We start from the raw sequence: 21,935 nt of genomic DNA, 5'->3' as shown, positions 1-21,935 counted from the left end.
TACTCTGTCCTGTCAGCATATTTGCCTATCTTGAAATGTTAACAGCTGTTTGGGCTGAGATTAAATAGAACCTAAGTGGTAAGGCAGGAAGAAGATAGTGCATTATCAGAGTGAGGATTATTATAGGCAGGGGACAAAACATGGGTTTCCTTAGAGCAGGCTGTTCTTACCTTCCACACGGGTAGGGACAAGCACATAGAGTTGGAACTCACCCAGTGGCAGCTAAGGTTCAATTCTGTACTCACACACAGTGAGATACCATAAGCCGGCCCTGAACTTCATTCATTTTTAAACAAGTATCAAGTGCCTGCTACACGAGGCTATGTGCTGTGGGCATGTACAAATGAGTAAGATCTATATCCCAAAGGCAAAGAGCTCATACTCTAGAGGGAATAATGACATAGACAATTATAGCACAGGGAAGCATGTTACATGGGCCTCAGAGAGCTACAGTGGGTGCATGCTATGTGCATTCAGAAGAAGGAAACTCCTGCTGCAGGAGGTGACAGAAGACCTCAGGATGGGGCTTTGACAGGATGGAGAGACAGAGCAATGGTGTAGAGATGGGAGAAGTGGAGGCATATAGAAAAATGCTTTGAAAATTCAACTGGCTGGGTCAGAGGGCACACACAGACTAATAGCATCATTTCAAAGGGTTTATTCACCCACAAAACTGCCACAAAATAATAGTGCCCTTGGGGGTGGGGTGAGGTGACAGTGAAAACATAGCATCTTCAATTATTGCTAGAGCACACTGTTAGTTAACTGGCTTTTCCTGCTCCATAATCGCCTCCGCAGTGACATGGAACACCCCATTGCGGCTCTACAAAGGTGAAACACCTGCCTTTCCCCATTGGGATGGGATGCTCTTTAGGGGGTGGGAAAAGCCAACTCATTTGTCAAACAGAAGGAACAGGTATGTGCTATTTTAGGTCAGAAGAGACAGACATCACTGAGGCAAACCTCAGTTGAGCCTTTAAAGAGGTAGAGACAGATGCTCCAGGCAGAGGTGCCTCATATGTGACATATGCTGAGGGAGGTGGGAGGTGGACGGAGATCATTTTGGTTGAAGTGGAGGCTTGAATAGAGCAGAGGTTATAAAAAGGGGTGTTTTGTTTAGCCCAGGCAGTATTTACCTAATTTTATTTGCCAACATTGACAAATGTGGAGATTTTACATAAAAATCTGGATTTTAGGCTCCCTTGAAAAACTGGGCCCGCATTTCTAAATGGCATCCATCCTTTGGAAAAGGGGAGGTTGCCTGCCTCAGCCTCTGCAGGCTCATTTTGTTCTTCTCTGCTATTCACATTTGGATGCTAATCACATGTGGTGAGCACAGTGCAGTTAGTTCTCCAGAATGCTTTTGAAAGCCAAAAACCTTGATGGCTCAGAACACATTTGAAAGCTTATTCTTTAAGGGGCAACTGTATATTGTCTGCATTTTCCTATTTACTCTTTCACGTTACTTCCAAGTTCCTGCTGTTTGATTTTGCTACTCCTGATATAGAGGGCCTCTATGCCAATGAGGGTGGCAAAATTGGTATGGGCAGCATGGTAGGCCAAGGGGCACAGCCTTTATTCTCTAGGGGCGACAAAGGACAAAACACAGGCAGATCTTAAGAAAGTTAGTCTGGAAGAAGCTATGAGCTGGGCTGGAGGCATATTGCTGTTGGAGTCACGCTATCTGGTCTCAAATTTCAGCTCAGTTACTAGGTGGGTGAACTCGGGCAGGCTACAGAACCTTTCAGTGCCTTCGTTTTCTCATCTGTATAATGGGCTTGATAGGAACAGTACCCACCTCATAGGGCTGTTGTAAGGATAAAATAAGCTAATAAGCTTAAAGCACTTCCCACAGTGCTGGGTACATTGGTGCTCCAGGATCATTTTTAGAATTAATCCTGGAGGCCGATTACAGGATTGCTGCAATGGCCTAGGTATGACCTGTTAAGGTCCCAGGTTAGGACAGGGACAGTGACAAAAAGAAAGACCAGCGTGGGAACATTGGGAATATTGGGAATGAAGAAATAACTGGCCTCAAAGTTGATTGGGGATAGGGGAAGAGGAAACTCAAAGATACCTTGTGGATTTCCAGCCTCGATAACTGGGGGAATGTTGGCATTAAAATGGAAAACTCTTGGAAAGAACATTTCAGAGGAAGAAGTCCGTTTAATACATATTCAGTTAGAGGTGCCAGTGGAGAGGTGATAGCTACATGGTAATGTCCACAGTGTGGGATCGGGGATGAAGACGTGGGTTTGAGCATGAGAAATTGTGTGTGGGGGAGGGAGACTCTGGGAGGGACTGGTGAAGCAACAGTGTCCAGTTGACTAAAAGCAGCAGAGGTGTTAAGCATCTCTGTCAGGCTCAGCATCTCTGTTTGAACAGGCCAGGGCCTCCCTTCACTCAGGTACCACGTGTATTTTGCTTTGTCAGCTGTGCCACTTGGACGCTACCTTTGTTCTTCATCTTATGTGTTTTCAGTTCAAATGCTGACCTGGCCCAATCCTGCTTACCTTGTGAGCTTGATGGGGTCAAAGTCCCCTGGAGTGTAAAGCAACAGGCTGACATTCAGTTTTATATTTGATGAAATGGACACACCTAATATGGGCAACATGGGAGGGTGGCAGATAGAGCTATGGGGGAATCAAGCTTGTGCCTGGTGCCTCCTTCCTGCTCCTCTCAGGAGGTCTCATGTTCTCAGCTGCTCCTTGGATGTTCAGGGCAGCCTGTCACCCTCTCTTCTCCACAGGTGCCTATCCAGAGAATTATTTGCTCAGGAATCCCAAATCCTTATTAGAAGCCCACAGATTAGTGAGATTAATTAAATCTCTGTCAATTTTTACCCTTTCTACTCTCTCAATACAATAATGTCGCTAACTTCTTCAGGCCCAGGCTCTGGGCCAGGTGGGAGATATGACAGTGGAAAGGCCAAGCCATACCTGGAAGAGTTTGAAGTGAAAGGCACTGAAGTGGGGTAGGGTGGTCTTGGCATCTGTGAAAGCACACCAGGTGGGGGGCACCTCATTCCATTTGAACAGAGGGCAGATCCACCCCTTCACACCAGAAACCATGCCATCAAAACATGCACATGCATAATTTATTTACCTCTCCATTCTCTAGCATGCCAGCCAGGAGCCCAGGCAAGAAAAAGAAAAAGGAATAAAATGAGAGTAAGCACCGTGAAGAAAGGGTCCAGCTGGTTAAACAAGACTTCTGATTATTGACATTAATGTTTAAGAGAGTTTCAACCTGATATGGCATTAAACAAGCAGTGTGTATCTGTGTGTGTGTGTGTGTGTGTGTGTGTGTGTGTAAAAACATATTAGAAGGAGACATTTGGACAAAGTAGACAGTGTGGGGTAAGACACTTGACATGGATTTGCTTCCTGACAGGCAGGGCAACAAGGACAGCCAATGGAATTTAAATGTTATTACTAAGTGTACCCGGGTCAGAGCGCATGGCTGCCCTGCAAAGCTCCCTCCTTACAAATTCTGCTGGCAAACTCTGCCTACTCCCCTGAGGGGAGATTGTTATTAAAGCTCTCTCTTCTTGGAGAATTTGGATTGTGTGCTTTTCAGGAAAAAAAAAAAAACAACAACTACAGCAAAATTTAGAGTTCGACTGTTGTTTCTAGGCCCCTTATCCTCCAAACTGAATATGAATTTCAAGCAGGGATTAGGAGGTTTTAACTAGACAGACATCACTAGTGCTCTGGCTCTAATACCCCCAGATTGTATTCAGGTGCGCTCCATTTTACTGCAGCGACATCTAATGGCGAGAGAAAGAAATGCATGCTTACATTTAAAAGCCTCTGGTTCTGTCTTGGGGATTACTTTTTTTAAAAAGTAGAGCGGACAAGGTATTATTATGTTTGTTCACCCCTGTTACATAGCACTTTAACTAAAATCCTAAGAATTCATTTCCTATATCTTTGGATGTCATTTATGATGTTATTCATAACTGGATGCTGATCATACCTTTTGAAAACAGCAATTGCTTCTTTGTTTTTTGTTTTTTTTTACATAATCACTATGACTTGGCATTCATTTTAAAGCTTCTTGTTGAAACTCTACATATGCATTATTTAGAGTGTTTCTATACAAGGGGAAAGATTAGCAAGTTTACCCCCAAATACCCACTTCTCATATACCTTACCCTGGTTTATAGTACATTGTTGTATGTATATAAATATTCCAGAGTAGAATGTAGTAGTGGCTAGATTCCCCCACAAGAGATCATTGTTCTAGCTCTCAGGGGGATAAAGGAAAACTAAAAGTTTATAGGGAAGACTGAAACCCCACTCCCACATTTAGATGTCATTGAATTTTATCTAAAACCCTCTGTGATACTATGACATAATAAGAAATATATATATATATATATATATATATATATATATATATATATATAGTTGGCCTTCATCCCCATTTCTGGCACAGCGCTCCTGAAACCCTTGCAATTTCCTGAGTAATGAGAGTGATGAAGATGTCTTGATATTCATAACAATCCCCTTTCAACCGCACCTAAGCTTATGTGAATGAGAAGACTTTTGGAGTGACACCAAAGAATGGAGGCTGGTTGCCAGGGGAACCAACCATGTGATTGAAGGCTGAACTTTCAGTCCCACTTCCCTGACCTCCTGGGAGGGATGAGGGGCTGGAGCATGGATCAGTCACTAATGGCTAATGATTTAGTCAATCATGCCTATGTAATGAAGCCTCTATAAAACCCCAAAAGCACAGGGCTCAGAGAGATTCCAGGTTGGCGAAGCAGAACACATCCAGGTGCCATAGTGCCAAGTCCCAAATTCCATGGGGACAGAAGCTCCTTTGTTTGGGACTGTGCCCTGTGAATCTCTTCATCTGACTGGTGATTCATATCCTTTATTATCCTTTGTAATAAACTGGTAATCTAGTGAGTAATCTGGTTTCCTGAGTTTTATTAGCTGCTCTAGTGAATTAAGTCAACTCAAGGATGGGGTCCTGGGAACCTCTGATTTATAGCCAATCAGTCAGAAGCACTTGGACTTGAGATTGGCATCTGAAGAGGGGGTGGCTGTCTTATGGAGTTAAGCTCTTACCCTGTGATCTGATGCTATCTCCAGGTAGATAGTATCAGAATTGAGTTGAGCCCTGACTGGTATGGCTCAGTGCATGGGGTGTTATCCTGAAGTGAAAGGTCACTGATTGATTCTCAGTTAGGACACATGCCTGGGTTGCAGGCCAGGTTCCTGGTTGGGGGGTGTGAGAGAGGCAGCCAATAAGTGTTTCTCTCCACATCAATGTTTCTCTCCCTCTCTTTCTCCCTCCCTTCCCCTCTCTCTGGAAATAAATAAATAAAAGATCTTAAAAAAAAAAGAAATGAGTTCCATTGTAGGACACCCAGCTGGTGTTGGAGAACTGATTGATACGGGGGGGAAAAATCTCACACATACGAACTGGTCCCAGAATTTTACCTTTTCCATTGACTACCCCTACCACTAGGCTCAAAGCCTTAAACGATGTGTAAGGAACACTAAATTATAAGAGGTGGCAGAAAGTATTGGAGAGATGCCTCTGGCTCTACTATTTCAGATGAGATCAGGCACGTTCAGGGTAGTATGGTCATAGACTGGCTCAACTATTTCAAAAAGTGATCCTCAAAGCATGGAAGCCAGTGCTATAAGTAGCTTTTGTTCCATCCAGCTTCTGATGCTCAGCCAATGAGAGCCTATTCTCACTCCAGACAGTAAAATAAATTCTTAGGGCCAGGGTTTTTAAAAAATGAATAAAAAGCTTCTGGTATATCATAAATCTTTCCTAATAAACCTTTCCCTGACATTGTTTTTTAAAAAGCTATCTTTTTCTAAAGAGAAAACATAATTACCACATGAAGAAATCAATTTTTCTAAGGGTTGAACCATATGAAATTACCATTTGAGTATGTCAAAAAGATAAAGGTAGAATATTAGCCCTGGCTGGGTAATTTAGTTGGCTAGAGCATTGTCCCAATATGCCAAGGATGTAGGTTCTACTCCCAGTCAGGGCACATACAAGAATCAACAAATGAATGCATAAATGAGTGAAACAAATCTCTTTCTCTCTCTCTCTCAAATCAATAAATTTTAAAAAATCATTTAACAATGGTAGAATATTGGCAATTTTATATAGTTCAATCTAAAGAAAGATGACTGAAACTAAGAGAAATATATGGCATTCCTAAGTAAAAGACAAAATATCTTATATGAATTATTCCAAGTTTGTAGGTTTGACATAACTCCATTCATAATCACAAGGTAATTCTAAAGTTTATCAGGAGAAACAAATGACTGAGAATAATCAAGGAAATGCTGAAAAGAAGAGCAATGAGAAGGGAGGTGTTCTGCCACCTATTAAAAGGTATTACAGCCCTGACTGGTGTGGCTCAGTGGATCGAGCACTGGCCTGTGAACCAAAGGGTCACTGATTCGATTCCAGTCAGGGCACATGCCTGGGTTCTGGGCCAGGTCCCCAGTAGGGGGCGTGTGAGAGGCACCTGATCAATGTTTCTCTTGCACATTGCTGTTTCTCTCCCTCTCTTTCTCCCTTCCTTCCCCTCTCTCTAAAAGTAAATAACTAAAATTTTTTTTAAAAGATCTATATTGATGAATAATCCTATCATTGTGGGGCAGGGCTTTTATGCAGAAAAGCAAAGGTAGAAACAAAAAACAGTAATAGATGTAATGGCATAAAAATCTAAAAAACATGTCTAATAACAATAGTGTATAAATAGCATCAGAAACCAAATGTCTAACTGGGAAAAATACGTGTAATATATGGGAAAGGGTTAATATCTTTAACATATAAAGACTTCCTACCAATCAGTAGAAAAAGCTGAATATCCTAGATAAATAGGTGTTAGACATAAAGAGAGTAGTTCCCAAAAAATACAAAGGGCCTATTTATATATGAAAAATGTACAATTTGCTTATGTAATCAATGAAATTCAAATGAAGACAATGTAATGGTATTTGTCAGCTATTAGGTTCCCAAGGCTTTAGAAAGTGATAGTAATTACTGTTGATGAGAGTTGAGGTGAACCACTCTTACTGTTGGTGCAAGTGTAAACTTACAACCTTGCTAGGGTGCAAACGTCATTAAGAACCTTAGAATTATTTTTATCTTGTGACCTGTAAGTTGATTTCTAGGAATACAGCTGAAAGGTGTCATCACAAATGTGAAAACATACAAGGGTTTTTACTGAAGAATCAGAAACAGCCTAAATATTAAAAAAAAAAACCCTGAGAAACTGCTATTTATGGCATGATGGAGGCAGAGATGGAAGTTATGTTGCCACAAACCAAGGAACTGTGAGGGCTACCAGAGGCTGGAAAAGACAGGAAGGATCCTCCCCTAAAGCATTCAAAAGGGGCATGGCCTCACCAGCACTTTGATATTAAACTTCCAACCTCCAGAACTTTGAGAATAAATATTTGTTACTTTAAAAAATATTTGTGGCACATCTACAGGGTAGAAAATTATGTGATAATTTAAAAAGAAGTTCTCAACACTTGATAGCCTAGGGTAATATCTATTATATAAGAAGTGAAACAAGCAGGATACTAATTTTTATATACAGTAGGAACACAGTGTTGTGAAAAAAACCTTCCATATACATGTATTACATATATTTTATATTTATGCACACCCACATGTATGCACATGCACACACATAAATATACATAAAATAAAAACTATTAATTATTATAGTGTGTATGTGTTGGGCTTATAAATAATTATTGTTTTCTTTTTCATACCTTTCTATAATCTGTGCAAAACATAGCATAAAATTGACCATTTTAACCATTTCTAAGCTTATGTACAGTACTTTTAAAATTAGGAATGATGCATTACAAATAAGCATGCACTGAGCAGGCTCTGAACTTACATCTATATTGCAATTACAATAATTACAATTACAACAGTGTGACAATTATTTATTTCTCTTGACAAAGCACAGGAAGGGAACACAACCCAGACAGATGAAAAGTTTGGTGGACTGAAGCAGAACTGAATGTCATTGTGATGTGTGTTATTCTGAAGGCAGCTTTTCTTTATAGGTTGAGATAAGTACCTTTACACTTTTTAAAGTACATATTTTTTCATTTATTGATTTTAGAAAGAGAGAGGAAAGGGGAGAGAGAGAGACAGAAACACTGATTTGTTGCTCCACTTATTCATGCATTCATTGGTTGCTTGTTGTATGTGCCATGATTGGGGATGAAACCGGCAATGTTGGTGTATCAGAATGACACTCTAACCAACTGAACTACCCAGTCAGGGTCCTTCAGGCTTTTTAGTGCTGAGGTAAGTGGGGTCCAGCCCAGCCAAGAAAGCCACCGAAGGGAAGGCAGGGGCCACTAAGATTGCGGAGGAACAAGTTACAGACGTGTGGAAAAATGAATTCAGCTGGGATCGATCATTTAAAACTGGACTCAACTTACCCCACATTAATATCCAAGCATCTCTTCAGGAACATGTATTAATCATAGAAATCAAGATTTGCCCAGAAAAGGCCAGGGAGTCAAGCAAATCTGTGGACTGGAGTTTTACGGAGGCTATCAGAGAGCAAGTAGGGTTAAAGGCAAATACAAAGCCTCAGAGTTCTCCATTCTGAACCTACCCTCACTGTGAAGACCTGCTTGTAACCCCCAACCTTACTTGGCCCACTGATTTTTTTTTTAAATCAAAATTGGGTGATTCTAGGCTAAGCCAGTTACTCACTTTGGGCTCTCAGGTACCAGGCTGTTGTCTCTGTAGCCTATAGAGCAAATGTGAGTTTCCCAGGTAACAATTAGGAAAATGAAGGTCCAGTCCCACCAACACACCAATCCTTTTCAAATGTAGTTACTTCCTTAGCAAGGGACTCAGGGACTATTGGAGCTTGGTCATCGAGTAGCTCTTGGCTTATTTTCATTCTTTCCAGTCTGTTTCACTGAGGTAAGGGGTGGTAATGAAAGAGTGCCCTCTCCTCCTCTCTGTGGAGGCCCCAGGGAGAGGGAGCCAGGGGGTTTCAATGATGTCACAGGAGATAGCAGCTAAGAGGAAGAGAGAAAAGAAAATTGGGCCTCATCTGGAGGAGTAATAAAAGCCCTAAAAAAAAGCAGAGCATGGGAATGAAATAGTTTGAGCTGGAGCCAATAGCCCTGAGGTTAGCAGTGGAAATGGCCTGGAGTGGGAATTTGCACAGTACTGGTGTGAGCAGTCACAATCTCCTTGGAAACCTGACATTGCTCAGGGTCAGTGTTCTCTACTGTCGTTACCCACCCACCAACACTGCAAGGCATCCCTCCACTACCCCCTCCAAAATCACTCCTCACCTGCATCTTCCTCTTCACCGTGTCAAAGGGAAAGGAGAGGGTCTGAGTCACCGCAGCAGCCAGGCAGACATTGGCAAAGTTCTGGAGGAGAGAGAAGCGATCTCGGGGTTCATTCCAGATTTTCTCCAGGTTCATGTAAACTAGAAGGGAGCCAGCAGAGAAAGGGAGAGCACCTGCAAAACAAGGCCAGGAAGAGGCTGCTGACGTCTAGGGAAACACTGGCTTGAGAACATAAATGCCTATGGGGAATCCAGGGCAAGTAAACAAGACCCTCTCTGGGCTTGTTAAAATCACTCCAGCTGAAGCAGCGGGAAGAAACTTTCTTGGGTAATAACAACGTGCTCTGTTTTGATAGGGGTTGTGTCATTTGTCAAGATGCATCAAATGAATTGCAAAAGGTTTGCATACTTTTAGTCTATGTAAATTTTACTTTAAAAACAAATATTGAACTCTAACCTTGTTTATGATATACATGTTGAAGAATTGAGGGGTGAAGTATATTGATATTTGCAAGTTATATGGAAATCATCAAAAATAACTTTGACTGGTGTGGCCCAGTGGGTTGAGCATTGACCTGCAAACCAGAAAGTCACTAGTTCAATCACCAGTCAGGGCACATGCCTGCATTGTGGGCCAGATCCCCAGTTGGGGGCATGCAAGAGGCAACCACACATTGATGTTTCTCTCCCTCTCTTTCTCCCTTTCCTTCTCTCCAAAAATATAAATAACATCTTTGTGTGTGTGTGTGTGTGTGTGTGTGTGTGTGTGTGTGTGTATGATGGACTGATGAATGCTGGAGGGGTGGATAGATGGACATATACATGATAAAGCCAAATATTAATTGTAGCATCTAGGTGGTGGGTATATGGGTGTTTCCAATTGTTTAAAAATTTATTTTAGACCAACAGAAAGAGAGGGAGAAAAACATCAATGTGTGAGAAATACATCAATTGGTTGCTTCTCATATGTCCCCAGCCAGGGACCCAGCCTGCAACCCAGGCATATGCCCCAACTGAGAAGTAAACCAGTGACACTTTGGTCCGCAGGCTGGCGCTTAATCCACTGAGCCACACCAGCCAGGGCTGGGCGTTTACTAGTTTATTAAACTTTTCTGGGTGTTTAAAGTTGTAAAAATAAAAAATATTGAAAGAAAATAAGTCTCATAAGAAAAAGTAGGCTGCACTTAATCAACTTGTGGAGACAAAGAGGGACTGGTCTGTAGCTGGGAAGGAAACATTCTGTGAAAACTGGAGAGTGAGACTGTAGTGGTGAGGGAGGTCACTTGACCTTGTCTTTGGAAATGATGTGGCTGTCTCAGGGTCCAGTGGGCACCGTGCACTGTATGGCATCCTCAGCTTTCTAGGAAAATATGGTGAGCAAGGAGTATAGTAGGCAACACTTTCACAAACTTCCAGAAACTTTGGGAATCATGTTAATTTTACAGAGGGACTAAGTGTCTCCTTCAAAAGGGGATTTAAAAGAGTGGATAACACAAAGGGGTTGCTTGTCCTCAGAATAATATAATATTTATATTTAATAAACACATTAAAAATGATGAACCATTTGCCTTCATTCAGAAAACATTCATGCAGTTTATGCTATGTGCTGGGACCTAGGGCAGGTGCAGGAATACAAAAAAGGGTAGGCTAATTCCTGGAGAAGCTCGCCGTCTAGTGGTAAGGCCCCAGATAGGTGACATAAGGGTGGGGTGGGGGGCGCTATACAAAGTGCTTTAGGTACGCTAGGATCAGAGGGGTTAATTTTGCCGGAGGGGCAATCAGGAAGGACTTCACAGAAAAGAGAACTTCTCAACTGAGTCTTGAGGAATGAGTAGGAGTTCACCAGACATAGAGTGGACAGGCAGTCCAGGCAGAAGAAACAGCATGAACAAAGGGAGTAAGTAGTATTTCCAGGAAATGCGAGTATTTCTGTATGGCTGGAGCATCAGTGCAGGTGGAGGTATGACAGGAGAGGAGGTAGGACGGGCTGTTCTGAAGGGTCTGGTAGGCTACAAAGAATTGGGGCTTTTCCCTGCAGCTTAAGAGGCAGTGAAGGCTTTTGAGCAGGGCAGTGGAGTGAGGGTGGTGAAACAATCATCTTGCCTTTAGAGAGATCACCACACCCTGGCTGCAGTGCACAGGGCAGACCGGGGCAGGAGAGACCCAAGACTGGGAACAGGCAGGAGGAGCCTCTTGTAAGTGTCTATGGAAAAGATGGTGATGCGAGTATGACCTAGGGCAGAGGAGATGGAGCTGGAGAAGGGGGATAGATGGTGAGTTCAAAGAGGTCAACTTGACAGCATTTGCTGACTAAAGTGAGAGTGGAATCAGGGGAAGAGTTGAAGTGAGCCTAGGTTTCTTCTGGCTTGGGCCACTGGGTGAAAGAAAGGTGTCTCATTCATTAGGGAGCACAAGAGGAGAGCAGGTGTGAGATTAATGACACTGGGTTTAATCTTGAGTTTTATGAGCCAAGGGAGCATCAGGTGAGGGTGTCCAATAGTAGGTATTTGTACTGCCATAGGGAATTGGTAGCAGTCAGTGGTTCAGAAAGAGGGCTCTGGTGTTATATTGCTAGGTTCTTCCACTTTCTATCTATGTGGTTATGGGGAAGTCACTTAGCTTCCCTAAATATCTATTTCCTCATCTGTAAGATAAGGCTTAAATGACAACTTGTATGGAAAGCATTTAGCACACTATCTGGCACACAGTTAACACCTATAAATGTTACTATAGAAATGATATTGGGCCCTGACCAGTATGGCTTAGGTGACTGGGCATCGTCCCACAAAGAAAAAAGGTCACTGGTTTGATTCCCAGTCAGGGCATATGCCTGGGTTGTAGGCTCTGTCCCTGGTCAGGACGTGTATGAGAGGCAACGCAAAGGAAAGGCAACTGATCAATGTTCCTCTCTCACATCACTATTTGCCTCCCTCTCTTTCTTCTTCCATTTTCCTCTCTCTAAAAATAAATAAAATCTTTAAAACAAAGAAATTATTATGGGGTTCATTAGAGTACAATGATGCTTGTTTAAGCCACAGCTTAGATGAGGCCACCTAGGGAGGGTATGGAGAATGAAAGAAGAGTTAAGGAAGGATCTGGGGGGATAGTGATAATGTAGGGGACTAGCAGTGTCAGATGAGCCAGATAAGTGAGATAAGAGAGAGCTGCCAGAGAGACGGGGAAGATATCCAGGAGACAGTGGGGTCTGAGAAGCCAAGTTTCCAGAAGAAGGAGTGATCAATCTCATCATATGTTGCAACAAAGGTCAGATAAAGGGCAAATGTCTACTGGATTGGCCATTGGAGGTCCCGGGTGACCTGTGTGTGTGTAGCCTTGACACAGGCTCCAAAGACCATAGAAGCTACAACTGCTACCCTGGTTGTGCTCATACATGCACATATGCACACTGAGACTCCTTCCCACAATTGGATGGGGAATGTATGGCATTGTCTTCCAATCAGTTTGGGTATAGCCACCTCTACACTCTATCCTCCACCCCTCTCTGGGATGTGACAAGCCAAAGTTAGGAGTGGGCTGTATAGCTATGGAATAGAATGAAGCTAAGTGGCTCTATATGGACTAAATCCATATGCCATTGACCTCAATAAAATGGATTTAACTGGCTATAAAGGTACACAGTACATTCATATATGTCAAAGAATGCAGCCTTTCCTTGGACAAGGTGAAAATTTCTCTTACCTAAAACTGTAAGGGAAACCCCTCGATAAAGAGCCAGAAATCCTTCCTGTTGATAAACAGTAGAAAAAGCATGGAGGATCCCCCTATATGATGGTTCCAGCATATTCTGCACAATCAAGCGCGTTTTGATGAGGTCTGTAGGGTATGTCACAATGGTGGAAACCATGCCTGCAAGACTTCCAGCCACGATGGCACTCCACTGGGAAATATGGCCCAGGTCATCCATGAAGAGTACAACAAACCTGGGAGAAAACAGGGGGAAAGCCCAAGGGAGTCAGCTATGGATTGTGCTAGAGTGCTCGACACTACTTGAAACATCTTCCAGCATTTGAAAATGATTTACAAAATGAAAACTACCATGCTAATGAATTAGGATTAATGAATAACACATTAACTCCACTATATTTGTATAATTCTAGTTAGCTGTAAGGAAGAGATGCCCAGCCCTCTTATTTATAGCTACCCTTACGTCCTTCCCACTTCACTTTAAGTATTTCCCCCTTTTATCCACGTAACTCAACTCTGGCTTGCCTGTGTGGTGTAAATTTGCATAAGTACTTAGTAAGTACTAAAGCGTAGTGTACTCCTTTGCTTCTGTTGAAACTTAAAAGAAACGAAATTGCTTGAAATGATGACTTTGAAATTCCCCAGAAATTGAGTTTTAAAATATATTGGGTTAATTAGAAGATGTGCTACCCCACTAGTTGTCAGGGAAATGACGAATAAAAACAATAACAAGATACCATTTCTCACCTAGCAGACTGACAAGGATTAAAAGTTGGATAATATTAAGTGATGGTGAGGATGAGTGGAAACAGGATCTCTCACCCACTGCTTGTAGAAGTGCACATTGGTATGGCCATTTTGTAGTATCTAGTAAAATTGAAAGCATGTGTACTTTTACCTCAGCAATTCCCTTTCTAGATGCATAACCTAGAGAAATTCTTGTACATGTACATATGAAGACACAAACAGCATCTGTAAGTGTGAAAAAGTCAAACCATTTAAATGACCATTGGTAGGGAAATGGATAAATTACAGTATAGCCATACAATGGATACTATATAGTTTAAATGAATGGGCTTAGAACTATGTATTAACATAAATAAATCATAAAGTTGAGTGAAAAAAGAAAGTTGCAGAGTGACCTATAGTCTATGACAAAGATCTATTTAAATTAAGAAACACACCCACAAAATCATACCTTATATTACTCATGGACAGTTACAGATAGCTATAAAAAAGTGTAAAATAGACCTCCTGGAAGGTGGAAGAGGGGATGAACTGGGAAAGAGAATGAAGTGGGCTGCAGTTTGATCTATGATATTTTATTTCTTTTCTTTTTTAAAAAAGATTTTATTTATTTTTAGAGAGAGCGGAAGGAAGGGAGAAAGAGAGGGAGAGAAACATTAATGTGTGGTAGCTCCTTGGCACGCCCACCAGGGACCTGGCCTGCAGCCCAGGCATGTGCCCTGACTAGGAATGGAACCAGTGATCCTTTGGTTTGTGGGCCAGCACTCAATCCAGTGAGCCACCAGCCAGGGCGATGTTTTATTTCTTGTATTAAAAAGATATTGAAGTATCTTTTATACTAATTATCATGCTGTCATTTCTGGATGGTGGGGGTTTGCTATGTTATTTTTTGTGTTTCTCTGCAGTTTTACAATGTAGTAAAAAAATGGCTTTGGGTGGACTTTTCCAAATACAAAATAGAAAGTTATTCTTTTACAATCCCTCTTTTGGGGAGCAGCACATCTCCAGGCATAAGGGCCTACATGGGGAGAAATTGTTATAAGGGGACATTTGCATGACCTATGTTCCCTGGTCAGGAACAGGAAGCAAAGGAATTTTACTCCATCTTGCTTATGAGTTTAAGATAAAAAATGACTTGGAAACCAGGAAATAAATATTTTGTGCCAGAGAGTGGGGAGGGAGAGAGGGAGAGGGATAGTAAGGGTTTGAATAAAAGGAAAGTGAACAGAACTAGGCTAAAATAAAAGTATTGTATCTTTAAAAAACTGAGAATATCCCTAGTGCTTTGACTTTCAAACCTCCAGTGAAAAGGTGTCTTCCCTGTTCCTTCAGTTTGGCAGCAAACCAGGGCCCTAAATAAGATGAGTGGGTGTGCAGGTGCAGTTATTGAAGGGGTTCTAGGATGGCTCCTTGTTCTCAAGTAAACTCAATGATTTCTTGTTTTTTTAAAAAAAGCATCTCCTTCAAGATGTAGGAAAATCTTGACTTCATTTTGTTAATGTACCTTAACTGTTCTGACTGAAACAGTGGTCTGAGTTAACCATCTACCTTTTAAAGATCCAGGTAACTAGATCTGGCTACCATCAACGGGCCATTTGCCTCAGTTTCACTGACTGCATACTTCCTTGTTTCTCACTCCTCTCTCCTCTGGCCAGTCAAGTTGGTGGGGTTGGGGCAGGGGGACCTTAGAAGAGGAAGGGAAGATTGAGGAAATGAAAATGCTTGACTGAAGGAATGGTTCACAGTAAGGTAGAACAACCTAGAAAAACATGGAGTTTGAAATGCCAAAGGAAACACCATTCATTCTCATTGCCTCACCCTTATTCCCTATCCCACTTGGCCACTTCTGGGGCACTAATGAATTCATTATCCATTTATTGAATGTCTACAATGTGCCAGACACTGCACTAAAACTCAGCATAGATCAGAAGAGAGTTCAACAGTCCTGCTAAGGAAATGACTGGTAAGGGCAACGGGAGAGGAAATACACTTTTGGTTAACTTGATGAGCTAGGAAGAGGAACTGTCTTATATCAGATTGCCTTATAAAATCAGTTCTTCCTATCAAATACACAAAATTTAAAAAGAACCAAATGAGGTCCCTTCTTAGACACCGACCACCTGATACAGAGACAATGACCACTTATCATTCCCCTTAGAATCACAGAGTCAAGGCAGGCAACCCTAATAAGCCTTTGATCTCACCCTGGTCCCCACATTTTAGGTTCTTGTTTGATTGGCCAGGACACCAATGTTCCCCTTTCTGCTCTTCCCCCAACCCCCACACACATGCGTGCTAGTTTTTTCCAGTGAGGCTGGATAAGCTGGTGAGCAGCAGTGACCCATTCTTTTCAAGCACACAAATATTGCACATACCCTGGATATATGTCGTTAAAACTGCCAACACTTCAACCTAATACAAGTTAGCAGCCAAACACAAGCTCATGAAGTGGTTACACAATAAGGAGTTGGTGTTGCTTATAAACAATTTCAGAGCTGCAAGGACCCAAATCAATGCTTATACAGTTAGACAAGCAGTGGTGGTATAAAGCTGGGTGAGGGCTATTTGATATATTTGAAAGCCATGCATTGTGTTAGGTATTATTTATTTATCACAAGTACCTAGCGCCTAATAGATTCTCCCGAGCATACTCTTTTGATTGTTAACCCAAGTAAGCACACATTTCAGTATCACAATGGTGAGCACAGTCCTGGACTGTGGAGACAGAAGATCTGGTTTCAAGCTCCAGGTCTGTCATTAATTGTGTTTGTAGACAAGTTATTTAACCACTGCATTCCATTCTCTGAACATGCAGATGTTTATTCTTTGCTGAAATCTATGATCATAAGCTGTACCATTACCCCCACGCAATGATTTTGCAAATTCACAGTCAGGAAAGAGTAGAGATGAATCAGTATGATGACGGACCAAAGGTATCGTCTATACATAGGAAGGATGGCACCATGATTAATCAACCACTTTGCTTTCTATCTATACCCAGCCATTCACTGAAATACTTCCCTTTAGTTTCCAGAAAAAAAAATCTTGCAGGAAAAAAATGAGCAAACCTGAGTAACTATCTCTTCTTCCTCTCCCATGGATCAAATCTGCTCCACTCCCATTGTCACCAGTGTATTTCAGCTGCCCTCAGCTGTCACATAGACTAGTGCCATAGGTTCCTAACTGGTCCTGCCATCTGCCCTCAGTCTTCTTCCTCTGTAGTCATCCTACCCTGCTTCCAGGTGACAATTATTACTGTTGAATTGCTTTAATCACAGCATTTCCCCCCACCAAAAATCTCTCACAGCTACCCTTGCATACCAAGTCAAGTCCAAGCCCCTTAACCCCGCCCTCCAACATCTGATCCCAACCTGTTTTTCTGGCTGTACTTCCTATTACAGTTGTAGACACACCTTATGCTCCAGTCATGCTGCATGCCTTCCACCCCTGTGCTTGACACTACCTTCAATATCTTTCTCTCCATCTTTGCCCAGCAAACTCCTACTCATTCTCCTAAGACCAAACTCAGATGGATTTTTTTCCTCTGAGAATTCTGTACTTCTCTTCTTCCTCATCCCTTATCAGAAGTGTTTATTTCTATAGCACTTTAACCATGGAAATCACACACTATGGACACACTGGTCTTATTCTTCTATTAGTTTGTAAGCTTGGGGCACAGGGATCATGTGGCTTTCATCCTTACCTCATCCCCAGCATCACGCACACAGTGGGCACTTAATGAACACTCAGTACATTAAAATCAAATAAAGGCATCCTGGCTGGCGTAGCTCAGTGGATTGAGCATGGGCTGGGAACCAAAGTGTCCCAGGTTCGATTCCCAGTCAGGGTACATGCCCGGGTTGCAGGCCATGACCCCCAGCAACCGCACATTGATGTTTCTCTCTCTCTCTCTCTCTCTCTCTCTCTCTCTCTCTCTCTCTCTCTCTCCCTCCCTCCCTTCCCTCTCTGAAAATAAATAAATAAATAAAATCTTTAAAAAAATCAAATAAAGGCAGAGAGAAAGGAAGCATGATGTAATACAGTATGAGATTTGATATCAGAAAGCCAGGTAGTGGCACTCAGCTATGTCACTAATGAATGGTATGGCCAGTCTGTGTCCCATTCTGCACCTGTAAAATGGACATATTTCCCACCCTATGAACCTTACAGGGTATGAGGCAGGAGTGTTAAAAATTCAATGATGTACACATGTATGTACACATGTATGTACACACAGATAAAATGACTATATGGAGGTGATATATACATTAATTAGCTTGATCGAGATAATTATTTCACAATGTATATCAAAATATCCAATTGTACACCTTAAATGTATACAATTTTTATGTCAATTATATCTCAATAAAGGTGTTTTAAAAATCTAATGATGTATATATTAAGTGGTTACCAGAAAAGCCACAATTCTTAAACCAGCCTTTGAAGCTGTCTTCTTCCTCTGGTATGCATTCCAAAGGAAGATTTACATACTGGCTTGGTGGAGAAGAGAGTGAAGTGGGGAGAAGTTGAGTCATTAAAATTCAGAGAGCTGTCTACAGACTTCAGGCCAGAAGTTGCTGAGGCAAGGGAATGCTGGGTTCGAAAGACAGCCTTGACAGAAACGCCTGGTGATCTCAGTACCTTCCCTTCTCAGAGGAAGACAACGTAACCTACTTCCCAGGCGATAGGTGGAATGAGTTCTGGCCTGCAGGACTCACTTCCATCTTGCTTGTCAGCTGCCAGATGAGCCTTCCAGCTCTGGCCTCCCAGAGTCAAAGGCAAAATTCTTTGACTGTTAGCCTTCAAGGCTGAACAATGTGGTCAAGGCTGTGGGCTGTTGATCTAATTCAGAACCAAGGCCAGTCTTTGGAGTTTGCACTGTGATCCTCACTGAGGAACACAGGGACCATCCTTCCAAGCATAGAAGCATCTCCTTTTCCTGAAATTCCATCACTGTTTTAGGTTTTGTTTCCAGTTAAAATGCAAATAGCTGTGAGTTTTGAGGAAGCTGGAAAACTCATCTGGTATTATCCAGTCCTAAGAAGCAGCTGTTGAAGAAGCGCAAAGCTGGTGGGCAGTGAGTGTGGAGTGAGCAGTATAGCATGGGGAGGTGTTGGACCCTAAAGGCAAGCTTCATTTGGGGGGCTGTTTGTCTGTGTAGAAACCTGTAGCCTGTCGTGTGGCAATGGAGGGAATCCTCTAGTCCTACCAACCACTTTTTTTCTGCGGGCTTTGGTCACACAGGCACAGTTGCATACACACATTTCAAACAGATCTCTCTCTCCTAGGCTAGTCAAGGCAGTTTCCAGGTTGATGGACGGTGGGAATGGTTAGGAGCCATCTTTCTGGAGGTCTCTTCACTCCATCCCCCAAATCCCCTTTTGCCACATGCCACCCCCTCACCTGTCCTACCCGGTGAGTCTTCCTGGGTTAGGGCTGCCCCCACAAAACTGCACCTGGCCAAGAGCACGTGACAGACTTGGAGGCTGCGCTTTGGGGGCTGTAGACGTTTCCTGTCGGCCAAAGTGCCCCGAGGGTCTCCCATGCGATCAGGAAAACAGTAAAACAGCCCGGGCTCACGGCAGAGCCCTGACCCCGGGAATTCTGAGGGTCCCGGCTCCCGGCCCACCCGCCAGCACGGCTCGGCCCTTACTTGCGGTAGGCAGTGAGCTGCAAGGCGCTGTAAGGAAAGAGGCGCAGGCAGGCCACCGTATTCCCCTTCCACAGGGCCCGGGGCCCCTCGGCCCGCCACACGGCGAGCCCTGTGGTCCATGGCCCTCGGTCGCGACCTCGCACCACGCCGACCTGGGCTAGCACAGTCACGAGCTCCAGTGGTGCGGTGAGACTCAAGCTGAGCGCCCCGGCCAGCCCAGCGCACAGCAGCCGCTGGCTGCCGGTCAGCCGGCCGTCACGCCGCCATGTCGCCATCGCGCCCCGCCGGCCAAGCCCTGGCCCGGGACACCGGAACTCGGAGTGTCTCAGGCCTGGGGCTCCCGGGCTCTCGGCAGCGGGGCAGACGAAGCCCTCCCGCAGGGGCACGGATGCGCGGCCAACTCGGGAAGCCTAACTAGCCCTGGCGGCCTTAGGTGGGGTGGGGTGGGGTGGGGTGCGGTGCGGTGCGGTGGGTGGAGCGGAGGAGGCCGCCACAGCCCAAGTCCTCCCGGATTTGCCATCTGCTCTGCAGCTGGCAAGTTTCTGTTTGCTGTTGAAAAAAGAGTCACTGTGCTCTCTCTAGGCCCAGTCAGCTAGACTTCTCAGTTTCCTAAGTATTCACTCCTGCCTGTCTTCTTGTATACCCTGTAAGGATTCAGAACCAGTCACCCTAAAATGTTCCTCTGTGGTGTGCAGATTATTTTAACATAAAGGCTAAACCGGATCCTGCAGACTCATGAGAAACTTTTCTCTTTCCCTTAAAGAATTTAAATTAGGGACCTTGCCCATACTGAGTTAATCAGAAATGACTTTTTTTGACGTATCTACACAGCAGGGCAAACATCTAATCACTGAATACCTGCTCTTCTTAGTGTCCTGGGAATGACCTTCCTCCCTTCTGAAGCCCCAAGGAGCCTTACCTCATCCTTAGCTGAGAATGTCATATACACCTCATTTTCCCGTTCTGTCTCTGACCCCCTCGTGTGTGTGTGTGTGTGGGGGGGGGTGTGTGTCTCTCTCATGTATGTGAAGTTCCCATACATATGTATGTAATTAAATTTATTTTCTCTTGTTAATTGGTCTATGTCGATTTGACTATTAGACTAGCCAAAACAACCTTAAAAGATAGTAGACAGTTTCTTTCTCCCCCACAACCCCACTATTTCCCTTCCATATTCTGCCTCACCCCTTTCTCCCCTGGCTTCTGTTCTCTTTCATCCAACTTTTTTTTTCTACCCCAAGACAAAACCTTGCAGATTTCTCAGTGTAAAAGGAAAAATCTGTAACACACACAGCTGCTACCTATCAGACACTTGTCAAGTACAGGTATTGGGCTTTATAGACATCATCTCATTTAGCCCTCATAACAGCCATTAGTAGTTATACCCTCATTTGGAGAGGCTGTAGATGTGGTGGTTAGAGCCTGGACTCTGGAACCTGCATTACAATCTTGGCTCTGCAGTTCATTAGCAGTGTGCCCTTGGGGAAGTCACTCAACCTCCCAGTGCCTCAGTTGCTTCATCTATAGTTTCTTCCTCTAGGGGGTGTTACAAAGATTAAATGTATAATGACTGATACAGGTAAGCACCATATATATGTTAACTATGATTAGATATTATTTTACAGGGGAAACCAAGACAGAGAGATTCACTTGCTCCAGGTCACACAGCTACTACTACCACACAGCCAGGAGTAACATTTAGGTCAGTTTTATGCCAACACCCACTATCAGCTACACTACACATCCATCTTACTGTAGAGTGTAACTCGGGTGAGAACATTTTTAATGGATCTCTTAGTTAAAAGGACAGTAGTGGGAAAGAGGGGCTAAGAGTGAGTTGGCAAGAATCCAAGAAAGATTTTGATAAATTAAAAAAAAAAAAGAATTTCTCCCCTGACCTGTGTGGCTCAGTTGGTTGGGCATCATTCCATAAGGTGAAGTGTCTCTGGTTTGATTCTCAGTCAGGACACATGCCTGGGTTGCAGGTTTGGTCCCGTGGTTGGGGTGTGTGCAAGAGGCACTGATCAGTGTTCCTCTCTTGCATCGATGTTTCTCTCCCTCTCTTTCTCCCTTCCTTCTACTCTCTAAAAATAAATAAATAAAACCTAAAACAAAATTCTGAATTTCTCTGTCTCTTTATGTTTTTATCCTTTTGAGGAAAAATAAATACAGAATTTAATGTTGGGTCATTGGTGATTTGATAACACTATGAATATATTTCTAAAAAAGTGCTTATCAATTAAAACAAGTCATGTTTCATAGGAGTACATAGCAAATAAATGGGATTACAAATGTGTTTTACATGAGTTGGGATCTTGTGATGTTGGCTTCGTAGAAGATGGTACACTTGTGTAAACTTACCATCACCAAGAGTATGACATCAAATAGAAATTAGAATTGATCATTTGCCCAGTGTCTTCCTTATATATCACATATCCCAACGCCAATTTTTTTTTAACCACATATGTGAGTACAGGGGTGGTATTGGTCCTT

At 43.0% G+C, this 21,935-nt stretch overlaps 1 protein-coding gene across 2 annotated transcripts in view; it reads right to left on the bottom strand.

Moving 5' to 3' along the window:
* The window catches only part of SLC25A43 (solute carrier family 25 member 43), a 32,480-nt gene extending 12,615 nt beyond the window's left edge, over positions 1–19,865 (bottom strand). The window contains exons 1-4 of one of the 2 annotated variants that reach the window (XM_045817561.1): positions 19,443–19,865; positions 13,037–13,278; positions 9,339–9,511; positions 8,398–9,056 (exon numbers count right to left, since the gene is read on the bottom strand). In XM_045817561.1, coding sequence (XP_045673517.1) covers positions 8,907–9,056; positions 9,339–9,511; positions 13,037–13,278; positions 19,443–19,717 — 840 coding nt within the window. In that variant the 5' untranslated portion in view covers positions 19,718–19,865 and the 3' untranslated portion in view covers positions 8,398–8,906. Of the gene's footprint in view, positions 1–8,397; positions 9,057–9,338; positions 9,512–13,036; positions 13,279–19,442 lie in introns of those variants that run through there. The other variant, XM_045817560.1, reaches the window with a different exon arrangement.
* Positions 19,866–21,935: the final 2,070 nt, after the last annotated feature.

Source organism: Phyllostomus hastatus, unplaced genomic scaffold, assembly GCF_019186645.2.
Source record: "Phyllostomus hastatus isolate PE091 unplaced genomic scaffold, TTU_PhHast_1.1 phas_scaffold_28, whole genome shotgun sequence".
NCBI lineage: Eukaryota > Metazoa > Chordata > Mammalia > Chiroptera > Phyllostomidae > Phyllostomus > Phyllostomus hastatus.
Note: the sequence above shows the minus strand (reverse complement) of the source record. Positions and strands in the feature narration are given on the sequence as shown.